This window comes from Lutra lutra, chromosome 5 (genome assembly GCF_902655055.1).
Source record: "Lutra lutra chromosome 5, mLutLut1.2, whole genome shotgun sequence".
NCBI classification, from domain to species: Eukaryota; Metazoa; Chordata; class Mammalia; order Carnivora; family Mustelidae; genus Lutra; species Lutra lutra.
Genome location: NC_062282.1, coordinates 65,766,402 through 65,791,624, shown reverse-complemented (window position 1 = coordinate 65,791,624; position 25,223 = coordinate 65,766,402). Strand labels below are relative to the sequence as shown.

Genomic DNA, 25,223 nt, shown 5'->3' with positions numbered 1-25,223 from the left:
TGACACTCCACTCCAGTGCCCCACCTCTCTTAGGCCAGCAGGTTCCTTATAAGTCCTCCCTCTCCCCGCCAGTGCCAGAGCGAGAAGCCTGAAGGAGGTTAACACTGAGGAGAAAGAGGAGGTAGTGAAGCCACAGGAAGAAAAAGAACCCAGGATGCTGCCTGGATCCTAGCATCGGACCCTCCCCCAAGCGCCTCCACTTTCAGGCTAGGTCACCATGCACATGGGCCTTCCTGTCACTTCCAGACTGGCACTGCCAGGACAGCCTCAGAGGCAAAGACTCTACCCACTGACTGGGCAAGTATAAGCCTTCATGGGGGGTGATGGCAAGGGACAGCCCAAGCCCTGTGGACATGGCCATGAGGGACGGGCCCCAGCCTGCCCAGGATCCTCCTGGCCTGTCTGTGGATCAGCAATGCTGTTATCCCACCCCACTGAGCCGATGTGACAGTGGCCATCCATCACCCCATTCCATCCAGCACACGTGCCCTGGGATGTGTGTCCACTCTGCTCGCTGCTTATGGATCAGGTAATGGGGATAAGACAGAAGGGAGAAGCGAGCTAAGCGCAGTGAGGGATCAGAAGAGGTAGACAGGACTTCCCGATGGGAGTCAGGAACTGGAGTGGTGTGAGGAAGGCAGTAGCATTTGAAAAAGGCCACGAAGGTGGCACAGGGTATCAGCAAGTGAGACAACAGAGGAGCAGCTGGTACAAAATCAGGGGAGCAGAAAAGAAAATAATGGGCTCAATGATTGGACACCTGCTGACCCCTCCCCAGCTTCAGTCTCTCTCATTGCCCCAAACCACTTCTCTGGGGCTCCCCTGCTGTTCTACATCCAGCTGTGTGTGTTGGGTGGAAATGACACTCCCACCAGCTCCAGGAGTGGATCCTGATTGGCTTAAACCAATTGCATTTCCTGTCCTGGATTTGGTGATTGGTTTGGGAGAGGCACGGGAGCAAGTCAATGAATGATGTGGGGGCCAGGATGTGGGGGTTGGGCTGCTGCAGTCATTTTATTACCAAGACAAGGAGAGTATGGAGTTGTTGGGGGGTGCCCTGAGGATGGCAAGGATGTAGCCAATGGCACAGAAACCAGAGCAGAGAAATGGAAAGAGCAGTTGTGGAGTGAGATTATCTGAGCCAGTGGATCAAGCCTTACCCAAAGTCAGCCATACCTTTGGGCTTTTCAGTTACAAGAGTCAATAACATCCATTTACTGTTTAAGTCTGTTTGAGTTGAGCTTTCTGTCATACTGCAACCATAAGATGCTTAACTGAGAATCCAGTTTGGCTGGAGTGTAGGAAACATGAGAAGAGAGGCACGAAAACAGGACCGGCAAGATGGGGCAGCAACATTTTACCAGGGGCTTGAATGACAGGTTGGGGAAGTGCTATTCATTTGCAGAGGCACTGGGGAACCATGGAAGGTTTTTTAGCAGAGGCATGACTAGATGCGCTGGCTTCCCAGAATCCTAAAATACCATCTGAATTGGACCTCACCAATGCCTACTCTCTATCTCTCCAGCTCCCTCCCACAAGCTAAGCAGCAGAATCAGATTTGTAAGAAGGCATCATCTATCTGTTCCCCTTCCGTGGGCATGCAGGGCCACCTTGCCTGGAGCAAGCTCTGGGAACATCAGTGGAAGCCTAGCGGGCAGGAGTCCACACCTGGAGGAATGGAGGCTCCACAGGGCAAGGATTTGTTTTGTTCATTGACGTGCTCTCAGCATCTAAAATAGAGGCCGGCACATAGTAGACAGGTGCTCAGTAAATCCTGGTGAATGGATAAATGAATTCTCTGGAGGTGGTGGTGGGGACCTCCCCAGGGGAGCTAGCAGAGGTAGGCAGTGGGGCAGCCCGAGAGTGAACAGAGAGAGAGCAGCAGCACCATGTGAAACTGTCCATGGTGCTGAAAGCATAGCCCCCGCCCCCCCCCCCTCAGGGACCGCTATCTGTGGTGCTAAAACCAGAGCCCACGGCCCATCCGTGGTGACTTGGAAAGGATTCAGAGGACGGAAGAACCACTGTGGGGAAGCAGACTCCACAACATTGCCTCCCCTTGCTAATCCAAGTCCCCCAAGACCTTCTGCATGAGACAGATAACCTGGCTCAGACCCAAGCAGACCTGCTTCCTGATGGTAACCTTGTCCCCAGCATAGGTATTAGTCCATCCTCAGGTGTCCAAGCTCCCCAGGGTTATAGGTTCCTGAAGGGCTTGAACATCAGTCTTCATTCAGTCAGCCTCTGCTGGGGACCCTGGGAGAGACAGCCAGGCAGAGATGGGCCCTGGGCAAGCAGCCGGAGAGAGAGGCTGCCTGCCAACAGCATTAAGTGGAGGGCCTGGCAGGAGCATCTAGTCCTCCCTGGTTCACCGGTGCTGCCAAGCAAGGTGCCTGTGCTAGAAGACAGTACACAGAGGGAGGGCGTGTGGTTGCACTATGATGGCAGGTGAGATGGAAGGGGCAAGAAGGAGCACAGGTCAACACTGTGAAGGTGGAAACTGGAGAGCAGAAATAGGGAACGGCAATGGGGGTGAAGAAATGGGGAGGAAGTAAAGTTTCAGAACAGCAGTGGACTGATGAATGAGGAGCCATTTTCATCAGATAGGGACAAGGTAGCCCCAAATACAGGCTCACACAAACATATACAGAGACAGGGTGACCAGGTGGTTAGGTGTGGCCCAGGCATTTGGCTCTGACAAGACTTCCCCTCTGACATCATCCTCATGGGGTGGAGGCCTCCCAACATTCTAATTTTGCCTAAGAACCACTCTGACTCTGCCATCCATGAACTTATCTAAACCTTTCTGGAAGCAATTTATATTTCCAGCTTATATCACCTCTAGGGGAAATGATTTTCAAAGTTTATTCCCTGCTGAGTGCAGCAAGATTTCCTGTTATTGGTTTTAAGCTTACTTCTCTTGAGCTTTGGTGGGGTCCAAGAGTGGGGAGGGGTTCATTCTGTCAGGCTGGGATTTAGTAAAGGAGCCCCTATTCCTTTTCTACACCCTTTCTAATGCTATAGATTTCTACCATATTCCTGCTTAGCTTCTCTCTGTACCCAGAAGTTGTCCCAAGTGGGCTAGTCTGATTTTATATGACAGTTCCCCTCTCATCACAACCCTCTTTATAACAACCACACGTGGTTGTGCTGAACTTTATAATGACCCATACATTGTCATCGGTGCAAGATCTCAGTCTGTCTCACACTCCTGTGAAGCAGGTCCCAGGGATCATGACTTCCATTTCACAGATATACAAACTGAGGGCAACGGAAGGGAAATTAATTACTCAGATTATGTAAGCCTATAATAAAACCCAGGTTTCCCCTTTCTCGGGTGGGTGGCTCTCCTAAGGAGGCAGGACCACAAGTACATCAGAATGCAGGTGCCCCTTCCTCATGTGACAGGAGAAGGGAACATTTATGGCTTGTTTCAAACTCCCTTCCCAACCATGTCCAGGCTTCTATTGCCTTTCTGGGCCCTCTTTAGGAAAGAAACTTCAAATACCTTTCCCCAGACACCATTCACATTATTTTCCCCCAACTAAAACTTGCTGGCCATTCTCTGCCCAGCCCACTGCCTTTCAAGATAAGATTTTCCTAAAGCTTATCCTTCACCAGCTTGGCATTTTACTACCGCCCAGGAGAGTTTAGATTTAACTGCAAACTTGGTGATTTCACTGTACACATTCTCTTCCAGATCTTTTATTTAAATGTTAAAAAAAAGATTAGCTCCAATTCTTGGCTGAGCTCACATCTTACACTTCTCTATCTAGACCACTGTTTATTAATTCAGACCTTTTGTTTCCTTTCTTTGTCAGCTTCTTATCAATGATAAAACAGTTGCTTCAAATTCCAGATTAATCCATTTTTAAGATACACTTACACATGGGACCCACACCCCAGAACACTTAGGATACAGAATCAGAGGATGGATGGACACACACACACACACACACACACACACACCCTTTATAAAAGCATCCATTTCTACTGATGTTGATGCCTCTATACCAATGCTCAGGCACACAAGTGTTTACTCACACACCACACTTCCCTCCACACTCACATATACACCTGTATGCTGAGGAGAGACTTGGCATTGGCCTTTGAGGAGCCCAGTGATTTCACATGTTTGACAGGAGGGAAGGGGATGGAGCCAGGCAGAAAAATGCCAGCACATGAGAGAAATGGATCAGAGGCTCTGGAGCATCTGGAACTGTTGGGAGGGGATCAGGGAATTTCCTGAAATCTGGACTAGGGTGGTTAGAGAAGCCAGGATGAGGACCTCTCTCAGACATGGGCAGGGGCCCAGCTAGCTGCCCAGCTGCCATACAGTGGACTGGGCAGGCAGCCTCTGTTCACACTTAGATGAGAGGCAGGCCTGGCAGGTGACCCTAAGCCCCCAGGGGCAGGCATCCCTCCTTTCCAAGCATGCAGTGAGGTCACCTTCACCCAGGCACGTATCTCCTTAGTCTCACCAATACCAGGTGTGCAAAGCCAGCCCCTGGCTAGAGACCCCATTTCCAGGCTCATGAGATATGTGAGAACTCCTGTGACCCACTAAGACACCCTGAATCCACCTCTCTCCCTGGCGACACCACTTGCAGAGTACAGAGGTCACGTGCAGTGCCAGGCAGGGACCTAGAATTTCCGAATGCTTTCATGAGAAGTAGCTGCCACCTGAAATCCCGAAGGGGCAATGACTCCTAGCCTAAAGAGTCCTCTGAGCTCCAACTGTGGCCCAGAGCACGCTTATCTCTCTCCTGCCTTCCATGTTGCCTTGGAGCTGTCACGCTGATCTGTTTTCTCTAGCCACCTGGTACAGGGTGGCCACTCTGGCCCAACTCCAGGGGACAGAGCACACCAAGGCTGTCTCCACAGGAGCCCTCCCGGAACACACAAGGCCCCTCAGAAACAGGGAGGGAGGAGGGAGGAACGCCCGCAAACTGAATTATAATCAGGGACACCATCTCTCAGCACCTGAGGACAGCCTGTCCTTGGCGGGGGTGGGATGTCGGGGCTCGGACTCCTGCAGGGGTGCAGGCGGAAGGTGGAAGGGAGGGGAAGTACTTACACCACTGGATAGCTATGTCTCTGAGCAAGCTGGGCCCTGATCCCTAAGGCATCTGTCCTGCTGCTTGGGAGTTCTGAAATCAGATTCCTCTTGCTCTCTTTTTCGTCCTCTCCTCGCATTTTTCTTTCCCTCGGGGTCCTCAGAGGAGAAGGCTCCATAGAAAGATCTTTAAATGAATGGCCCCTCCCGGGCCCTGGGGGATAGATTAGAGTGGTGAAGTGATGGCCAAAATGGTGGAAGTAATCCAGAGAAGACAGGGAGACATATCGGGCGGGCTGGGCCGCTGATGCCAACCATGCATCTCGGCAGGGCCGGGGAGCCGCGAGCCACTTCTCACAGGCAGACAGGCCAGGGACTGAGAGGAGGAGAAAGGAGAGGGACCCCCATCTCAGCTCCTTCTTTGTTCTCCTCTGCACTCGCGACAGCATGCAATTATTTCATTTCTTCATTTGCTCACTGGCTTGTTGCCCATCTCCTCCACTAGAACAGCAGCTTCGGGATGGCGCCCCCATACTTCCCAGCATCCCCAGGGTCCAGCTCAGAGCCTGGTACAGAAATGGTGCTCAACAAACATTTGTTGAGGACTGGAGTCAGGAAATGTATGAATGAACTAACGAGCGAAGCCATCCACACAGACTCCCAGCCTGCACCTAAGCCTGTCCGGGAGAGACATGGCCAGGCTCCTAAGGTTGCTCAGAGAAAGCCCCACCCCAGTCCCTGGCAACCGCCTAAAGATTCTCTTCCATACTTGGACTTGGCCGCAGCCCCAGCTATTCCTGCTGTGCCCTGGGACTTAGCCAACTACCTGCATACTGTAGATGAGAGAGGCCACCACACATGCCAGACCCATGCTTGGCACTGGGTCTTCATGGCTTTGGTACCATCCCTGCCATGGCCAGGGCGAGGGCCTCGTCAGCCCTCTTCTGGATCATTCTGGGTCTGAGCTTTCCTCTCTCACCCATTGATCTGCCATTGGGCCACCATGAACCTTCTAAAACACAGATCTGATCACGTGTGTCCTGATTTCAAATCTTCAGCAGGTCCCCACTGTCTCTGGAATGGCTTGAAACTCCTTGGTGTGGCAATAAGGGCCTTACATAGTGTGGACTCAACTGTTAACCATGGCAACAGCAAGGCCAGCAGCTAATAGGTCCTCAGTTCTCACCACACACCTTGCCCTAGGCCACTCACTATGGCATGGGTTATTTGACACCCTCATCCTATAGGATAGGTGAGCAATGCCCCCATTTTATAGATAAGGAAAGTAAGGTGTAACTAAAGCAGCCAAGTGATTTGCTCCAAGTTGAATAGCAATAACAACAAGAATTAAATGTATTGGCCATGAACTCGATTCCTGGCACGGTTTCAAGTACTTCACAACTATTACCCCATTTACTCTTCAGACCACCCCTCTCTCTGAACTCAGACTGACAACCAAATGCTTGGCTTCTCCATGCCTCAGTTTCTATATCTGTAAAATGAGGAGTATAATGATGGCACCCCCTCAAAGCTCTGTGATGAGCAAATGTGTGAAAGTGCTTAAAAGGGAGAGGGGTTCCCCCAAGCAGGGGTGGGCCGTTTTGGGCTTTGGGGAGATGCAGGCACAGCAGTAAGGTTGGGTTGGTTGAGGGCAAGAGGACAGATGAGGAGGAGACAGGGCTTATGGGGAGGATCAGCTCTGCACAGAGCTCAAGTCCAAGATGGTGTGCAGGGCAATGGCCCTGTGTGGCTGGAGGATGGGGGTGGCCGGAGTGGAGCAGGGCTGTGGGGAGACAGGCCTCCATTCCAGCTCCAGCCCAATGCTGGCATGTCTTCCATGCAGCAGAAAGAGGGGTCAATCCAAAGTTCACCCTGCAGGGAATGGAGCCTCCAGGGCTCCACTGTGTACGGGCTGGCATATCACCCCTGGCACAGGAGACCTGACCTGAGGGACAGGGGGAGGGGGGCCCTGGGGGCTCTATACCCACCAGCTGACTGGAGTTGCCAGCTGCAGTCCCATAAATCGTGCCCTGGCCCAGGCTGGCAGTCCATTAACATGAAAGATTTTATCGCGCTTTACAACCTCCCTGTCTTGTACGGCGACAGCAGGTAATTAAAACAATAATTGTTTTCTGATGTTGCTTCTGCTGAACGATAAAAGCTTCCAGTTATTTTCCTTTCACTGGGGTGAGTGGGGGAGGGGTCTGATCCGGGGGTCGGGGGGTAGGGTGTGGAGCCACGCAAGCTTAGGAGGTGCAGAAGGGTGAGGAAGGGCCTCCTGAGTGGCCATTGTGGGGAGAGGCCAGCAGGAGCCCAATTCCCACTTGGCAAAGCTCTGAGTACCTCCTATCACACACAGCCTAGTACATAAGCAGATTCATGCCACACACGCATCCCCTGCAGGCACATACCTTCACCCCACACCTTGGCTGCCCCATGAACTGCTCCCGTGGGAGGGGAGGAGAGGGCCGGCAGCAGTGGCGACCTGGAGGGACTCATCTATCCAAAGCCCTTGGGAACCCCTTCCAGCAGCTCCCGTCCATCCAGAGAGGGAGGCACAGAGGTTCTAAAGAGCGGAGGTGATGAGGACAAGTTGGGGGGTGAGTTGGAGGCCTATGAGTAAAGCCCCAGTGCTAGTGAACTTGTACTTCCCAGGTGCCCAGAGTCTGGCACACCAGAGGTGACTTGCCAGGAAAGGTTGGGTTTCCGCAAGTCACAGAGAGCTTGATTCAAAGATGATAGGATGCGACATATGGTGAGGGGTCTTCCGTGCCACTCTATATCCAACCATCCATCCATCCACCCATCCATCCACCTGTCCACTCACCCATCCATCCATCCAACAAATACTGAGCTTCTACTTAGTGCCACGCTTGTTCTAGGCCTAGGAGATATAGCAGGGAGCAGGCCAAAGTCCCTCAAGAAGCTAATATTGGGATGGGGGAGAGAAAATAAACAAATAAGTAAATCAATAAAGAAGGTCACTTCTGATGTTGCAAAGCTGCCACATGAGGCTAGGGGGCCAAGGGGAACCTCTGTGAGGAGGTGACTTTCATGAGGCTTGAATGACATGGAGACGAGGCAAGAAAAGATAGTGGCAGCCGAAGCTTATGGGTCCCAGTGCCTTTGAGGGACCCTCAGACCACTGTCTCTACCCCCTGGTCCTACAACACCCCCACTCCTTGCCAACACCAGCCCCACACCCAGGAAGCCTGTAACGGGCACAGGTAGGCACAGGGTGACGACTGGTGTGAGCCCGGCTTACGCTGGTGCCCGTGAATGACATCACACCTGGGGGCTCCCCCACCCCTGCCCCCACTGCCTCCCAGGCCTGCAGTAAATCATCCTGATGCTTTAAAACAAATACTTCTTAATCACTAAAAATTGAAATGATTTCATGTGAAAATGTTAATGTATTCGGAATCACAGCCGTGCACTGCGTCTGACAAATTAGCACCCAGCCCGCCGCATTGTTTGTAGCTACATTTATCCTGATGATGAGACGCACACACAGAACAGAGCAGAGGGGTGGCGAGGGCAGCTCCCAGCTAGGGGCTGGGGGCAGGTACAGAGGGAGAAGGAGCAGCAGAGGGCCACAGGAGTCTCTGAGGGCCCAGGAAGGCCCAGCCCCATCCTTGACAGCAGGCCTGACCCATGCCTGCTGCAGGACCAGGTGTCCCCAGCAGCCTGGGGGCGGGCTCACCCCCTGGCCTGCCCTCCGATGCCATCTCTGGACCATGAGAGCCACACCGCGCAGCACTGGCCGGCCTCATGGCACACTCCACGTGGATTTAGGCGTGAGCAAAGCAGGAGCACCAGGAGAGGAGAAAAACAATTTTTTCAAGAATTTAATGGATCAGAAATTAGCATTACGATGTGGAGACACTGGAACCCTCATGCCTTGCTGGTGGGAGCATAAAATGGTGCAGTTGCTGAGGAAGACAATTTGATGTTTCCTCAAAAAATGAAACCTAGGATTACCATAGGATCCAGCAATTCCACTCCGGGGTATATACCGAAGAGAACTGAGAACAGGTGCTCAAACGAATACTGACACACAAGTGTTCAAAGTGGCGTTGTTCACAGGAGCCAAAAGGTGGAAACAACCCAAACGGATGACAATGGATAAACAAACGTGGTCTATTGGTACAAAGGAGTATTATTCGGCCATAAAGAGGAACCATGTACTGATATGCGCCCCAGCGTGGCGCTACATGGAAGGCACTGCGCCATTTCCATTTACATGAAAACTACCCAGAATAGGCCACTACACGGGGACAGCCAGCAGGCTAGTGTCTGCCAGGGGCTGGGGGGAAGGAGGGGTGGGGAGCACCTGCTAAGGGGGTAACTCCTTGGGGTGAAGAAAATCTTTTGCAACTAAAAGGAGATGATGCTTATACAACACTGTGAATGTACTAAACGCCATGAAATCGTGTATTTTAAAATGCGACGGGAGTTTCACGCCAATTAAAAAATACATGTTTGCGTATATGTATACATGCGTCAAAGCATTTGAGAAGGGAATGAACCTCAACTTCACCAGACCTCCTTCTGCTCATTTTACAGGCCAGTATTTGGTCCGGGAGGTGGTGGGAGCAGCAGACTCCAAGATTACAGGCCTGTCTTGCCTTCTCCCCGCCCCTGTCTCAGGATCAGCTCCAGGACAGCCCAGGCCTGGGTCATTCTGGATTACTGGCTCCATTTCACAGTGAGGCCAAGGCGCACATCTGGCCTAGGGCTCCAGCCTCCTCACCCCCAGGATAGAGCAGGGTCTGGCCGCTCCAGACCTGGGCTCTCTGGTGGCCCGCCCTGCCTCTTAGCCACCTCTGTCACCCCTGCTGGCCTCGTCAGATCTAATTCAGCACTTTTGTGCCTTTCTCGTAGACAAGGGGTGGGGGCTATAGCATCAACGAACACAGAGAGAAGTCCTTCTGCTTTCTCTTCACCTAATTCCATATGTCCCTGCGCCCAGATCACAATGGACCCCTTAGTAACCAAGTTCATTCCCACTTCCAGGCTGGTGCACGCTCTGGCTCTGCCTGTCACTCGGGACTCAGCTGGCATGTCACTTCCTCAGAGATGTCTGACCATCCAGTCTAACCAGCACCTGACATGCCTGCATGAGCTCACTCATGGTCACCTGGCCATGCGGTCTCTGTGCCTGCCTTCCAGCTCCTGGAGAACATTCCTCATTATCTGAGTGTACTGGCTGATGGTCCTCTCCTCCCACTAGAATGGGAGTTCCTCAGGGTAGGGCAGTTCCTGCCTTGCTCACTGTGTATTCACAGTGCAGAACGCCTGGCCAGGCACCAGGAGGTGCTCCATCAGATTCTTAATGACAGGTGTGCCCCCACCCTCACCTGGACCCGTCCTGCAATCCATCGGCTCCACTTCCCTCACAAGCTCCCTGGGGCCCTGGGCCTCCTGCCGCACCCTCTTCCACAGATGGCATGCAGAGGGGCAGGGCTGCAACCTGGCTCTGTGGGTGTGACTCTGGGTGGTCATTTCATGTCGCAGCCCACCTGCCGAGAGCTTCTGTACAAGCGATTTGCAAACACTCGGCTCTCAACCTTGTGCTGCCCCTGCTCCCTTTGCTCAGGTTCTTCCTCTGAAGAATCTACCTGGACCAGAGCCTTTTCTGGCTCTAATATCCTTGCACCCGAGCTCGACAATTTCTGAGTGTCTGCTGTGTCCTGACACCCACTTTTCCACACTCTCTAGTGCTGGTTCTGTACTTCCAAGCATAGGTCCCAAGCAGGTCCTGCTGGGCTTCGACCGGCGTGGGTCCTCCAGGCCTCATCTGCAAGTTCCGTCCCCGCCTGCAGCCCTCCTTGCCGCCGCCTCCCAGCCCTGCTCCAAATTTGAAACTCTCCTGGCTTCCACTGCTCTCTCTTTGGTCTGTCTCTGGCTTCCTCAGAAACTCCTCCCAAATTTTCCTTCCCTGTGTCAGTGGTAGCCAACCCCAGTTGCTCCTCAGAATGGGATCTTTCCTCTCCACTTCCCACCCTCACTGCATCTCCAAGGGCCTGTCCTACCTTCCCAACAGTCATTTAGATGTTTCCGCCTGCCCCTCTGCTGCCGCCTCAAAATGCACAGGTGACATCCAAGGCCCCAAATGCAGGCTCTTCAAGCTGGAAGGCAGGGAGGGGCAGGAATATGCCCGCCACATGCCAAGCACAGTGTGCGAGGCACAGAACGCAGCCTGTGTGCATGAGTGGTGGGGGCACACCCGCCAAGGGGACAGCCTGGTCCCGGCTGCTGTCCCCTCAGGAAAATGGGGTCTCAGTACCCGGATCTGACTCTTCAAGGGAAGCCCAAGATCTGGGTTTTTGTGTGTGTGAATTCTCTATTTTTTAGAATGCTGTATCTGCCAGCTGGGGGCCGAACGCTCTCCACACTGCTACCTTCCGGTGCGTGCCTTGCCAACCGCGAGGCATTCTCCTGAGATTCTGTGCCAGGCCCCTTTCAGGTGCAGGTACCAAAACCCAGCCCACACCAGTTGTAAGCCTAAAGAGGATGTTCTAATGGGACTGACAGAAGAGTGCAGGGACCCTAGTCTCTAGGGCCTTAGGGCCACCAGGACAATCTTCCCTGCTGTCTGTCTCTGAGTTCCTGATGGATTGGCCTCATGGCCCTCACCCAACAGGCTCTCTCCACACAAGCGGGGAGCAGTTGCCGCTGGCCCAAGTCCCCACCTGCATCTCACAGCTGCCAACCCCAGAGGCAGAGAAGGCAATTTCTCCACCTCCCCGTGGGAAAAGCCACAAGAAGAATCCCGACTGGTCACATGGCCGCTTGGAACCAATCACAGAGCCTAGGATCTGCACCAGGATCTGCCCAGGATTGACTATCCCAACAGGACCACCTGGTGTCGGGAGGAAGTCAGCTAAGGGGAGAGGTGCTGTGCCCACGAGGACAAGTTTCAAATGCTCAAAACCACAGAGAAAACTCCAACATCCCACACAATGAGGGTCAACTTGCCAGAAACCCAGTTCCCAAAGGGCGTGAAACTTCCCAAGGGCAATGAGGAAGGGCAATGAGGGGCAGAGTAGAGCCCAAGTCGATTCTGGATCCTAAAGGCCTTGCCCCTTTACCACAGAGCCTCACCAAAGCCACCTGCCTCCCACCCATGGTCTCCTTGAGAGGCCCCAAAATGGCCTGTTTCAACAGCCTCCCCCACACCCTCCTCCTGCCAGACGGGGAGCTCACTGCCTCCTGACACAGCCCGTGTCACCACCTGTTAGGATGGTCTCTCTCAGTCTCCTGTGTCTCCCCGCTGCTGGTCCTGACCCTACCCTGTGGGGCTACACAGAACAAAGCCAATCTACCTTCCCTTCCTGGCTTCAGTGCCTGAAATTAAATAGTACAACCCCATCCCCACCCAGGCCTTTGAGGACTTCTCTCTTAGGACATGACTGAAGTCTGTCTGTTGGTTACCCACAGGCCCGAGGCAGGTGCTGTTGCTTATGGCCAAAGTGCCCAGGTGGATGGCCGTGCTCTGAAGAGGGCTCGGCAGGGTGCACTACCCCGGTTGGAGCCCCCGGCGCTGGGCAGCCTTCTTGCTCTCTTGGCCTCTCTCCCCTCCATTACACAGCTCCCAATCCATTTTCTCTTTCTGACATCACTTCCCCTGACTCAAGAGCTCTGAATCATGTCTGCCTCCTCCTGATCCCTTGCCCCCAACATGTAACATCCAGGGGCTCCTCCTTTCAAACATCTCCCACATCCATCTCTTTTACTCCATCCCTGCTGCTTGCTCACTGGGAAAGGGCAGGGGGCTCATCATTTCTTGCCTGGATGACCGCCACAGCCTCCTGGTTGGTCTCCTTGCCTCCAGCCTCTCCTTGCTCCCATCTATCCTCCACACACTGCCAGATTAATCTTCCTTAAACACCACTCGCCTCCTGTCACTCCCCAGTGACAACGAAGCCAGCCCTATCACTTGTTGGTTCCCCTCGGGCCCCGTCTGCTCCAGCTGGCTGTGCCTCCCAGCGTCCCCTGTACACACACAGTCACCAGGGAATGCCTGTGCCTTCATCATCTGGCCCATCCCACCACCTGCCAAGGCCCCAGGTGGAGTCCCTTTCTTCTGGCCTCGGGGCCCCTGGAACTCAGGAGCAGAGGATGGGGGCAGCCAGGAAAAGCCCCGGAGACATGCTCTGCCCAGTCTGCAGGCCAGTGGGTAGGGTACCCCTGCCTGGCCAACCGAGGCTCTCCGATGTTGCTGTGGCCCCTGCCGTCCTTCTGCTCTGCTCATCCTTCAGCCTCTAGGCTGGGAGGCGTCACACCTAGCCACAAGGGTGACTGGAGGTGCGTCACCCTTCACCATGTCAGCCTTCCTTTTCAAACCCCCCCACGAAAGCTTGTACCTCAGAATAAGCACCTTCCCAAGATTCCAAGCCAGCAGGGCCTTGCCCTTACGGCTCTCTGCCATTTATGTCCACTAAGGACCTTACACTTCTGGGCTGTGGTCCCGGGAGGGAGGCCCAAAGTGTCCCCATAGCATGGGCAGCCCCTGCTGTGTGGGCCTGGCATGGGGCTAAGTTGCTCCCCATGGAATATCTCATTTACTCCTTGCAACTCTATGAGGAAGGAACCTTTCATTATCCATATTTTCTGGATGAGGAAACCGAGGCACAGAGAGCTGAAGTCCTCTGCCTAAGGTCATCCAGTTGAAGATTCTAACCATCACCTGCAGAGCCCTGGCTCATAGTGTGTCTCATGCTTTAGGGACTCCCCAGCCTCAGCCCACCAAAGTGCCTAGTGTTCAGAAGGAGCAGCCCTCCAACCCAAGCCTATAGGCTGAGGACTAAGAAGCCTTTGTCACTCCCTTCCTGTGACCACTTCTTCAGAGGACTGGGTAACCAGGGAACAGCTTCTGTTAAAGAGAGCCCATCACTGGGCTGCCTGGGCGGCTCAGTCGGTTAAGTGTCCAACTCCTGATTTCGGCTCAGCCCATAGTCTCAGGGTCCGATCCCAAATCACTTTGGTCCCTCTCCCTCATGCTCACGTGTGCTCTCTCTCTAAAATAAATAAATCTAAAAAGAGAGAGAGAGAGAGCCCCTCATTAATATTTCTAGAATGTTGCAAGCCAGTTGACATCACATTGGTAGCTTAAAATAGGCCATAGTGGGAGTATTTACACCATGGAAATTGGCAAATCAGCCCTCCAGCTCTCCCAGAGTGCCAAGTGTTAAACATTTAGCAGCACATCGCTGCTGGGGAGGGAATGCTGACCACCCTCAGAAAAGCAGCCTGGCCTGTGGGTGGTGGGCTTCAGGCAATCCACACAAAAACAGCCCCTTCTCCCCCCATAGAGCCAGGGATCTAAAAGGATAGGGGTCTTGAGAGGAATGGGTGGGTCTCAAAAGTGGACCTCTGGCTGTATGATCCCAAAGGATCTGGAGAAATAAAGGTCTCTGGAATAGTGTCAGGGAAGCTCTGAGACTTTTGGTAGGCTCAGATTCTGACCAGACGTGACCAACACGGAAAGATGGCCCCAAACCAAGTACAAAACCACTGACAAGAGACATGGGGTGGAGAAGCACGTAGGGAGGGCTGAGCTCAGGTCCAGCTGTGGCCTGCAGAGAAATGCCAGAGCCACACGGTGCAGGGGGCGCTTGGAGGAGGAAGAGCAGGAAAGGGCAAGCCTGCTCTTTGGGGGGCTCTGGGAAGTCGGACTTCCCACCCCACCAGTCTGTAGCTGAGGACACTGACCTGGAGGGGCAGGGCACACTCTAGTAAGAAAGCACTGAAGATCAAGAAGACATGATCAGAGAGGCCGAGTGGTTGTTTGGAATGAGTTCAGGTCTTCTGGGCCAGACAGATCCCACCCCAGGTGTTGGCAGAGGATCTCGTACTGATCTCCAAGAAAGTGGGAATGGGAGTGGTCATGGGGCAGGAGATGCCTGAGCTGCAGCTAAATTTTCAGAAGAGGAGGCAAGCTGGATTTGGTGAATGCATCAGGGTTTTTCAAGTGCAAGCAACAAAATCCATTCTCACAAATTTAAGCAAAAAAGGGAAGATCCTGGCAAGAAATTGGGTCATTGAGAGAAGGGGCAAGAGGCTTAAAAGCAGGTGCTGAAGTGAGAAAGGAACTAGGAGCAGGGAAATGACTTACCTGTTTTATTGGGTCCTGCTGCTGAGATTAGGGGCTCCCCCAAATCCCCACTAAGGTTGTATCTAAAAGGCGAGGTCATGGGATCCTAGTGGGCCCAGGAATGGAAGTGGGACAAATGCAAAACCCAAAAAATGTCCACTGAAGGGGCCTCAGCCTGAGGACCCGATGCAAACCCCAGGCATGCTTCCAGTGGAGCTTCTCTGTTGGCTACAGCTGAGCGAGGAAGGTAGAGCCACACGGGGCCATACCGGGAATCCTGCAGACCCTTCCCTCCAGACCAGCTTCCCTGATCACAGATTTACTGTTCTGGTGGGTCAGGGCCAGACTGGAAACAGTGTATCTGGATTTCCGCCAGACACCTGATAGAGTATCTCAGGATGTGCAAATGGAGACACAGGAACCGGATGGCAGCATATTTAAAGGAATGCAAAACCAGCTGGACCGCCAGCATTGTTTTCTAACACCGCTGAGTAAATAGCTAATGTGGATCCAAATTTGGGTCTTCCCCTTTGAGCCTAAGACTGTGACCTTGGTGCTCTTCAGCGTTCTTATTAAATATTTGGGCAACCTAGGTTGATGACACACTGGTTAAACCCGAGAACAATGTGCTCATCTCTTCTCGGTGGACAAACTGTGAGTGATGGCACACAGGACAGTGGCATAGACAGCTTGGCTGTGGGGACTGGTTCCCATGGCACAGCACTTGAGTTAGCCCAATGAGGAAGGACCCAGGCATTTGTTGGATGGCTGAGGGAAGGGATGCTCCCTCCTTCTCCCTGGATTGGGCCTTCAAGAATGTACCCTGGTAAGTTGTGGCAGCCACCTTGGAACTGGGAGGGTAGAGGCTATCAGACAGTGGTGCCAGCCCCCGAAGAGCAGAGATGAGGCATGAATCCTGGTCCCACTGTCCCTCCTGGATCCAACCATGCCTGAAGCTGACCTACTCCTGGTCTTTCAGATCCACACGCCAATAAATCCCTTTTTGCTTAAGTCACTTTGGGTTGGGTTTCCCAGTATTTGCAATAGATACACTTAGTATCCTTTGCGAGTTCATGCCAGGGCATTGTGTCACAGTGGGTTGAGCTGGGACTGACATCCAGAGGCAGGTAACAAGGATGCAGGGGACAGAGAAGGGGCTTGGAACCATGCTACATGAGGAACAGCTGAAAGGACTGGAGATGCCTGGCCTGTTAAGAGCAGATGGGGCCAGGCTGAGGCCCTGTCTTAAATAAGTGAAAAGGGGGAAGCCATTCAGCGTGGCCCCAGAAGGAAGAGCCAAGAGCCATTTGGGGGAGCTTACTGGGAAGGATTCCTCCTCATTCTAAGAAAGTGGCTTTGAACAGTTCCAACCACCTGAAGGAGTACGGTGAGGGCGGCAAGTTGGAAAGCCAACCCAGGGGGTTTATATTCAAATCCTGTGGCCTGGACATTCAGGAAGCACCCAAGATGGGGCAGGATATAGAGGGGGCAATGAGCTTGGAAGGGTGGGGGGATTAGCCCAAGACCACACAGAGAATTAAGGTCCCCTGACTTTCTCCTACAGTCTTTCATGTCCATGGGCCACCAGACAAGACCCTGACAGTAAACGACCACGTGGTATAGTGTTCTGCTCCCCACAGTGTGGGAGGGGGTAGGGAACGGGGTCAGGCTGAGCAGTAACAAGGTTCTAGCCCTGCCACTTCTCTGAGCCTCAGTGTCTTCATCGAATAAATGGGACTAACTTCACATATCTTGTGGGTTGTCCTGAGGTTCTGATCAAATAATGCAGGCAGAGCCCAGCGTGGGCCATGATTATTACCATTACGAATTTAATTAGGAGTAAAAAAGGTAACAGTTTACAGCCACTGAAGGCTCCACCTCTCCCCTACCCCGTTTCTCGCCTAGCAGAGGCAGGATGAGTTTTGGAGTCAAAGACCTGGACGGGAACTCCAGCCCTGCCTAATTCGGCCCGAACTACAGGAAACCATGCCCTCCCTCATCAGTAAAATGGGACCAACACCGCGGCGCATTCGAAGCCCCCGGCTTACAGGAGGTGCTCACGGAGCTCCGCGCTCTTGTCCCTTGGGAAGCGAGGTCAGCGGGGGTGCTCTGGACGTCCTACGCACCCCACCCCACCCGCCAGTGGGGCCCACTGGCTAGCCCCGTCTCGGAGGCCCAGGGAGGGCTGCAGGGGCGGGGGTGCAGCTGGGCGCTAGAATCCAGGCGCCGAGGAGCCGCCGAGCGGTGGTGCACGGAGGCTGGACGCCCGCTCCCCCGGCGGCAGCCGAGCGCTCAGCCAGGAACTTGTTAACAGGCCCCGAACAAAGAGCCGCTAATCCCGCGGGCGGCCGCGGGCGGGCTGGCGGGCGGAGGGATCCCGCCCCTTCCCCAGCCCCTGCCTCTAGCCCGCCGCCGCCAGTTCCCGAGTTCCCGGCGCAATCAGCCTTGGCGCCGGGGCAGAGGCGGGGCCACGGGGGCCGGACGCACCCCCAGGGTGCCCCTCCCCAGAGCCCCCGCGGGCGAGCCGGCTAATTGCTAATCCCTCGGGCTCAGGCTCCCACTGGCTCGGGTCTCTGCCGCCCCTCGGCCGTGAACGTGCCCGGCAGCCGGCGTCTAGCCCGGGACCCCCGCCCGCCAAGCTATCCGAACCAACCGGGCCACGGAGTGGGGATGGTTTTTTGGAAGCAGGTCAGGCTCCGGTCACGAGGGGACTCTAAGGAAGCACTTCTACCTGCCCGTGCCTGGCATCCTTTCGTTGGGGAGGAGTGAGAGGGCTGGAAGAAGCAGGCAGGGAGAGGGGGTACCCAGCAGCCTCTCAACTCAATGTGGTCTCTGTCCCAATTAGGAGGGGTAGGGTCTCACTCCGGTGTACTCCCAGCAAGCTCTCTGCTGGAAGTGCTGGGGTGGGGCGGTGGGGGGAGGTGGGGTCCCACCTGCCCTCCTGGCTGGGGAGGTACCCGGCAGAGGTGGAGTACAGGGTCCGAGCTCTCCACGCCAAGGGCCCTGCAGTTGCAGTTCGGGCTCAGTCAGTCTAGCCTGACTCCCCTCCCCAAATCGCAGGACATATTTGCCTGGAGCTCAAGGTGACCCTGAGCCTTCCAGATGGACAGAGCTCTGACATCTAGGTGTGGGGAGGGTCCTAGCTCTGGGAATTCACCCATCAGGGCGCTGGCCCTTGGTGCTCTCTTCAGGGGGCCCCTCCCCCATCTAAGTGGGACCTAAATCCTGCCTCTTTGTGACCTACCCTGGGGACGAGCAGCTGCCACTCAGGCCTCTAGATTTCTCAGTCTCTCCCTCCTTCTTTCCCCTCTCAGGCAGGGCTGGGATGGGGTTGTCTACAACCACACCTGGAGAAGGGAAGCGGGGGCTGCAAAAGAGAGAAAAAAAACGCCAGCCAAAATGCAGGCCTCCCCTCAGGCCTCTGCCTTCCCACCCGGACCCCCAGCTGCACCCTCTCCCACAGAGATGGCACCAAGGACTCCCCAGAAGTGAGGACAAAACAGTGCCCTCTGCTGTATCCATCACCATCAAGTGCTAACATTTACAGAGTGCCTACTGCGTGCCTGGACTATGACACACCAATGACATGCATTAGTCCACCTAATCCACACAACAGCCCTGTGAATTAGGTCCTCTCAGCACACCATTTTTTTATAGACAAGAAAGCCAGAGAGCTGGCTAGGACTAGGGCGGCGCACAGGGGGTGCCAAGGGCACAAAATTGAAGGAGGCTGACCCTGCACTTGCACGACTTAATTCCTCACCCTAGTCCAAGTCCTAGTCCAAACCCAGACTCCAGAACTGCCGACTCAGCCATTCCATCACCTCCTGGACATGCCTGGGATCCTGGCTCCTGAGGGCCAAAGGCTGCTTGCGGCTTCTGACATCTGTGCCTGGGGAAGGGGTGGGCTGTGGGCACTGACACTCTGACCTTTTGGGCGGCCCTAAGAAGGCCTGTTTTTGCCATTGGGGGTGTTCATCAGTTAAGGCAGGGCCCTGGTTCCTGACTCAGGCTCTGGGACTCACAGTTGCCACCTCTGCTTCACAGTCACCTTCGGCCCCTGGCTCTAAGGCAATGCAGGCGGCTACCGCGGGGGTGGTTGGGGGATTCAGTGGGTGCTGGGCAGGTGTGAGCAGGTCCTGGGGGAAACTGCTGCTAAGGGCACGATCCACCCCAGGCTCCCAAGGCAGCCTCCCTGTGCACCAGCCTCTGCTCCAATAGAGTCATCAAGTCTGATGCTTAGGATACAAAGAGGAAAACAGCGCAGAGAGGTTAAGCGACTTGTCCAAGATCACAAAGCAATCAAATGGCAGAACTGGGACTAAAATTTAGTCCGGTCCAGGGCCTGCACCCTTTTACTGCCATGTTCTGTGTCAGAGCTGACCATCGGGACATGGTTCCAGGACAAGCTGAACCCAAATCATCATTTTCATAGAGCCCCAAAGTTCTTTGCGCACTGGAGGAACTGGTGTGTGTGTCAGGCCCAAGTCCCTGCAGGGGGCGGTATGTGTACAGATTGGAAGGGCGGGTGTTTACTTCTTCCACCTAAAACCATGACTCCTTCCTGGGACTCCTGCCTGGGGCTGGAGCAGCCACAAATGTATTTCTCTCTTATCTCTGGACTTGGGCCCTCAAGACTCATGCCCCTTCAATGCCAGGGAAAATGGGAGGAGTTAAACAGCCAGAGCTGGCTGCTCCATGTTGAGTTTCATCCTGGGCCCCTCTATGTGACCATTATCTCCTTACTATAACCTATTCAAAAACATGGAACAGGCTGGGGAATAAAAGCTACTTGTCCAAAGCCAGGTGGCTCAGACTAAAACCCAAGACTGTCTTCCAAGCCCCTGCCCTTTCTATGCTACCTGACAGGAGGAAGGTGCTGAGGCTCCCCAGAAGGCAAGAAGCACCTGTCAATGCTATTGCCATGGGAGCAGACAAGAGGAGTGAAGGGATGGACCAATAGAACCGATCACAGGAAACTGAGCTTCCATCCGGGTGGTGAGGAAACCATCCCTAGGGGCTCAGGGGCCTGACTGTCCTGGTGCTCAGTCTCAGGAATCAGAAGTCCCAACAGGTTCTGCACAGAGCAGCCCAAATCCTGGTGTCAATTCCATTCCTTAGGACGGGGTGGGGCCTAAGGAAGAGGCCACCAGGGCAGATGCGCAGGGACAGGATGGGCAATGCCATGGTTTCGTGCCCCCCTGCCCCACCTTCCAAGCGCTTGATTCCTTGGGGCTGGGGCCCAGAATGACATCATTCGCATGACAAAACACTGATCTGGGATCATCTATGCTAGGAGGGGTAGGGATGAGCAGGGACATTCCTACTCAGTAGTCCTGGGCATATGACCTGTACCCCTGTACAAAGAACCCACAAACACACAGGATCACATGAGCTGGGTTGCCATCTGTGTGAGGGTCCAAGGCACAGACACCCCATAGTGGGGCTTTAATTTGCTCATTCCTACCTTGGCCAGGAGCCATTTCCAGCCTCTCCAGAGTGAAGAAGTCTGTGTTCAGGGACAGGGAGGGGGAGGGCTGCCAAGGGGGGGCAGAGTAAACTTCTCTTCCTCTCCCTAGCCGCGGCAGCCCTCCCTACCTAGCCAGAGAACCCAAACACAAGTGGAGGAAAAATATGCACTTGACTGGCCGTGACTCAGAGCACGTTAGGGGCTAAAAGCAGGGTCACAGCACTGTGGACGGTGGCAATGCCCGCAGGCCCCACAGGCCTCTCTGGGGCTGAGGAATCTTTCCTGTAGGCCACTCGAAGCTCAGCAATGTGCTGTGGGCCTGGGAGGAGTCGGGGAGGCCTCCTGGAGGGAGCTGGACTAAAGCTGGAGGCTGAGATAAGCAGAAGAGTTGGGACTGGCAGCAGCCGGGGAGTTGGCCTAGGTCTGCACAGAGCAGACGATGTCAGCTATAGGGTGGGGAGGGTGGCTGGCGGGCCCGGCGCACCAGGTTCTGCAAGGCAAGGGAGCTCTAGATTGTCTGCAGGCATGGCTGCCCAGCTCACCGGCAGTTAAAGCCAAGACCCAGTAATGATACAGGTGTTTCCCTAAGGGTCCCCAGGCTCAGGGTTGGACTTCTTTTTCAGGCACTGGGGAGCCATAGAAGGCTTTCTAGTGGGGTTCCAGCCTGGATACCAGGGACATTAATCAAAGCAGAGGAGCCACAAAAAGGAGATAAATAGGGGTGGCCACTGAACTGATCCAGGTGGGAAAGGTGAGGGAGAAAGGGGCTGGGGGGCGGGAGTGCTGACAGAGGAAGAGAGGGACACGAGCAATGTCACAAGTAGAGCTGAGCTGGAGGACCTGGTGACAGATTAGACATGAAGCGTGAAGGAGAAGGGAGAGCCAAGAGAGACTGCAAGGTTTCCAGCCCCAGGCTGGAGGACTAGAGGGAGGGGGAAGGCAAGGAGGGGGCCGTAGGAGAGGGTTGGCCTGGATAGAGAAGGCTCAGGCATGCATGTATGTGGACACGTGTGTTCCCAGGCAGTCAACACCACGGCCTCTGTGCAGAGATGGGGCCCCTCCACCCCAGGCTGACTTTAAGACTGTGTGGCTTGAGTCTGCAGGTCTGGGGCCCAGACCAGCCCCAGGAGGGACAAAGTTATGTAAGACAGGAGGGCTCCTGGCCCCTGGCTGAGGCCAGAGCTGGCCACTCCAAGGAACCTGCCAGTGGCTCCTGGCTGGGGCTTTGGAACTTGGATCGATGCCAATCCCCAGCTTCCTGAGGCCAGCCCCTCTCAACATGGACAAGGGAAAACAGATAGGCCAGTCAAAGGACCAACTTTCTCCTGGGGACACCTGTGGGGCCCTAAAGTCCAGCCCAACCCATCCCTGAGGCAAGGTGAGATGGGGGTATCTCTTAGCCCTAAAGAATTAAGACACCCTTCCCCTAACCAGCTGCTCTAGTCCAGGGGTGAGGGACAAACAGAGGTGTCCAGGACCAGCCCTGAGGATGGGGGTGGGGCCCGAAGAAGAGACCAGCAGGACCAACGACTGGGGTCAGGAGGGACAATACCAGAGCTTGGTGCCCCTCAGCACCACCTTCCAGGAGAGCCAGCTCCTCACGGGCCCCTCCCCCTGGGAGTGCAGAGATCTGCGTGGCGGGCAACCAACAGGTGTGAGCGGCCCACCCTGGCGGGGAGGCAGGTGCCAGCTGTGTGACAGGGATGAATGGGAAAAAGCTGTGAGGCCGGGTGGGGGCGGGGTCTCTGTGTGCGGGGGCCATGCAGGGTGGGGGGTGAGTGTGCTGAAGGGACAGGATTTTGTGTGAGGTGGCGACAGAGGGTGGACCCCTGGCCTGGGGAGCGGGAGGCTGCAGTCCTGCTGGCCCCCTGCGCCCCCTGCTGCCCGACTGGCCCGTCTCTCCCTCAGCCACTCACACACATTTTTCACTGGCTGCTGTTGCCGAGGAGATGATGGGTGGTGTGGGAGGAGGTGCGGGAGGAGCTGGGGTCATCTCTGGGCCAGCCTGCCTGGGCACGTGTGCCCAGAGCCTGTGGGGGACAGCGGTAAGAGACCCCAGATAAGGAGAAGGGCCCCTGCATGCCCTTCAGAGGCTCCTCCCATAGGCTGAGAGTGGAGGCTCAGTGGCAGCCTCCACTCCAGGGCGGCCCTCATGCATTGGTGCCCACCTGCCACCTCTGGAGGCAACCTCGGACCAGGCCCCAACAGGTGCCCCACCAACCTGGGACGCGGTTCCTCTACTCTGTGACCATCTGAGGCATCCAATGTGGCAACCTCCCCACCCAGACTGTGGCACCCTGACTCGCCAGCACCCATCACCCCCTTATCCTATTCATACGGGCTCACCTATGCCACTGCTTACAACCATCACACACGTGCAGCAGGCCAGCCATCACACAAGCTCATCTGGTCCCCCACACACCGATGCTGCACACACTGCCAGCCCCCATCGTCGCCAGGGCACACATGCCAAGCCAAAGCCCTCACACGTGCTCACGTGGGCGACATGCAGATATGACCACACCGCCTTCTCACACACAGCCGACTCAGTAAACATTTCCTGGGTGCCTACTTGGTATCTGGCAACACCTCCCCTGTGTGAGGACATTGAACACCCCCAGTTCACCATGGTTGGCTCACCAAACCTGCACCCCCTCAGGGCTGCACGCACCACCCGGACACGGATATGTGTGCAATAGGAACACACCCAGCAGCAGCGCAGCCTCCCAGCTCGATCTGGATGAAAAGGGGAGGTCATGGGGCAGGAGGGTTTGCTAAAGTGAGGCTTTCAGGGGTGGGGGAATGATGGGGTGTTGGAAAACGGATGGGGTAGAGCAGAGCAAGGACTGAGGGGATAGACTGGGGAGGGCAGCCAGGCAGTGTGGGTGCAGGATATGCTACGCAGAGACCCTTTAAAGAAACAGCCATCAGCCTCAATCATCAGGCTGGTCTCAGCTGTCACTCATTGATCTCCAGTCTGGCTTTGCATCTCAGGAACCCCAATACTCCCTTCTGACCCCTAGGATTAACAATGGCCCAGCCAGGCTGGGAGGCATCCCCCAGGTTCTCAGGACAGCAAGAATCAAGCATTGCTAGGGTGAGCCTCATGCTCCCTTGATCACACAAATGACACCCCCCCCCCCAAATACACACATAAGCTCAGCTCTGCTAAGTGCATGGATGGTGGGGAGGGGGGATGATCAGAAGGCCCTAACAACTCAGCTCAGGTGGAAGCTCAGGGAGAGCAGACAAAGGACGCTGGGGAACTCCCCCCACCCCAAGGGAGGTGGGCTGAGAGCTTAGTTACCAAGCAGGTTAGGGTGGCCAACGGGACATGAAGGGAGAAGGAAGGGCGGTGCAATGAAAGCTAGAAGGGAGAGCAGCAGCGACCCCACGGTACACAACTCTGGCCCCCCATGCACCAAGGAGGTTGGGAGCCACAGCCCTGGCCAGGGGCCACGGACCTTTGACAGTGCAGGCTGCAAGTGCGGGGGGCTGGTGTATGCGCTTCCACGCCTGAGTGTGTGCGTGTGCGAGCGTGTGGCGGGGACAGAGGAGGACACTGTGTTCTGGACGTGGGCAGAGGCCAGGTGCCAAGTCGGATTTGTGAGTAGCTGTTTGGGTCAGATGCTACCGGGAAGAGGTATCTTAAGCCCCCTCCTCATTTTCCTGGGCACTGGGATGTGGTCAAAATCTTCTAATCTGCGACCCTCAGAGTCAGGCTCCCCAGGGCTTTGATTCAAACCCCCGACTCTGCTCTGGGGCCGGGCAACCAGCAAACTTCCCCCGCCCGGAGGCGTGGAGCGTTTACACTCGCCAGCCCCGCGCGCTGACAGCTGCTCCAGCACTTGGCAGAACCCAGGCTTCCGGGGAAGCGCGCGGGGAAGCTGCGCAGCAGCGAGAAGCGGCCCCCGCGTCCCGCCTCGCAAAGTTTGGCCTCAGGGGCCTTCCAGCCGGGTCCGGCACAGCGGGTCAGGGACCCCCCAGAGCAGCGAGCGTTCGCGCGCACAGTCCCCCGCAAACCACCCAAGAGCGCGCGCGTGACTCACCCGAGCCGTGGAGCCAGACGGTGAGGACCATGCCCAGGAGCGCTGGCCAAAGGCCGGGCCGGACGGCCATGGCCGCAGGCGGGCGGGCGAGCGGGCCGGCCGGGCGCGGGGCCCCGCGGGCGGGAGGGCGTCTTTCAGCGCCTCAGCCCAGAGCCCCAGCCCGGGGCGCCCCCGGGGCCCATGCCAGCGGACTGCGCTGCCTCGGGGCGGCCGGCTGCGGGGCGTACGCGGCGCGTGGCTCCCCTGGGCACCCGGAGCACAGCAATGCAGCCGGGGCGGAGCGCAGCGCCAGCCGCGCCGCGCACCAAGCCAGCCGCCGCGCCGAGCCCGCAGCCGGGGAGCGGGCCGGCGGGCGCCGCAAAACCCGGACTGGAGCAGCGGAGCGGGGCGGCGGCAGGGAGGGGCGGGGGAAGGAAGGAGGGGCCGGGCCGCCCCACGCTGCGCGCGCGGGCCACCCCCAGCTCCGGGGATCCCTCCAGGCGTTGCCCGAGGCTCCCCCGGGGAGGGGTTGGGGTGGTGGGCGGGGAGGCCTCCCACCGCCCCGCGCGG

The 25,223-nt window shown here is 55.8% G+C and overlaps 1 protein-coding gene across 3 annotated transcripts in view; it reads right to left on the bottom strand.

The window, feature by feature from the left end:
• UNC5A (unc-5 netrin receptor A) overlaps positions 1–24,960 on the bottom strand; it is a 60,577-nt gene extending 35,617 nt beyond the window's left edge. For 2 of the 3 annotated variants that reach the window (XM_047729145.1, XM_047729147.1), the window contains exon 1: positions 24,675–24,960. In XM_047729145.1, coding sequence (XP_047585101.1) covers positions 24,675–24,744 — 70 coding nt within the window. In that variant the 5' untranslated portion in view covers positions 24,745–24,960. The remainder of the gene's footprint in view (positions 1–24,674) is intronic. The other variant, XM_047729146.1, reaches the window with a different exon arrangement.
• Between the last annotated feature and the right edge of the window lie 263 nt (positions 24,961–25,223).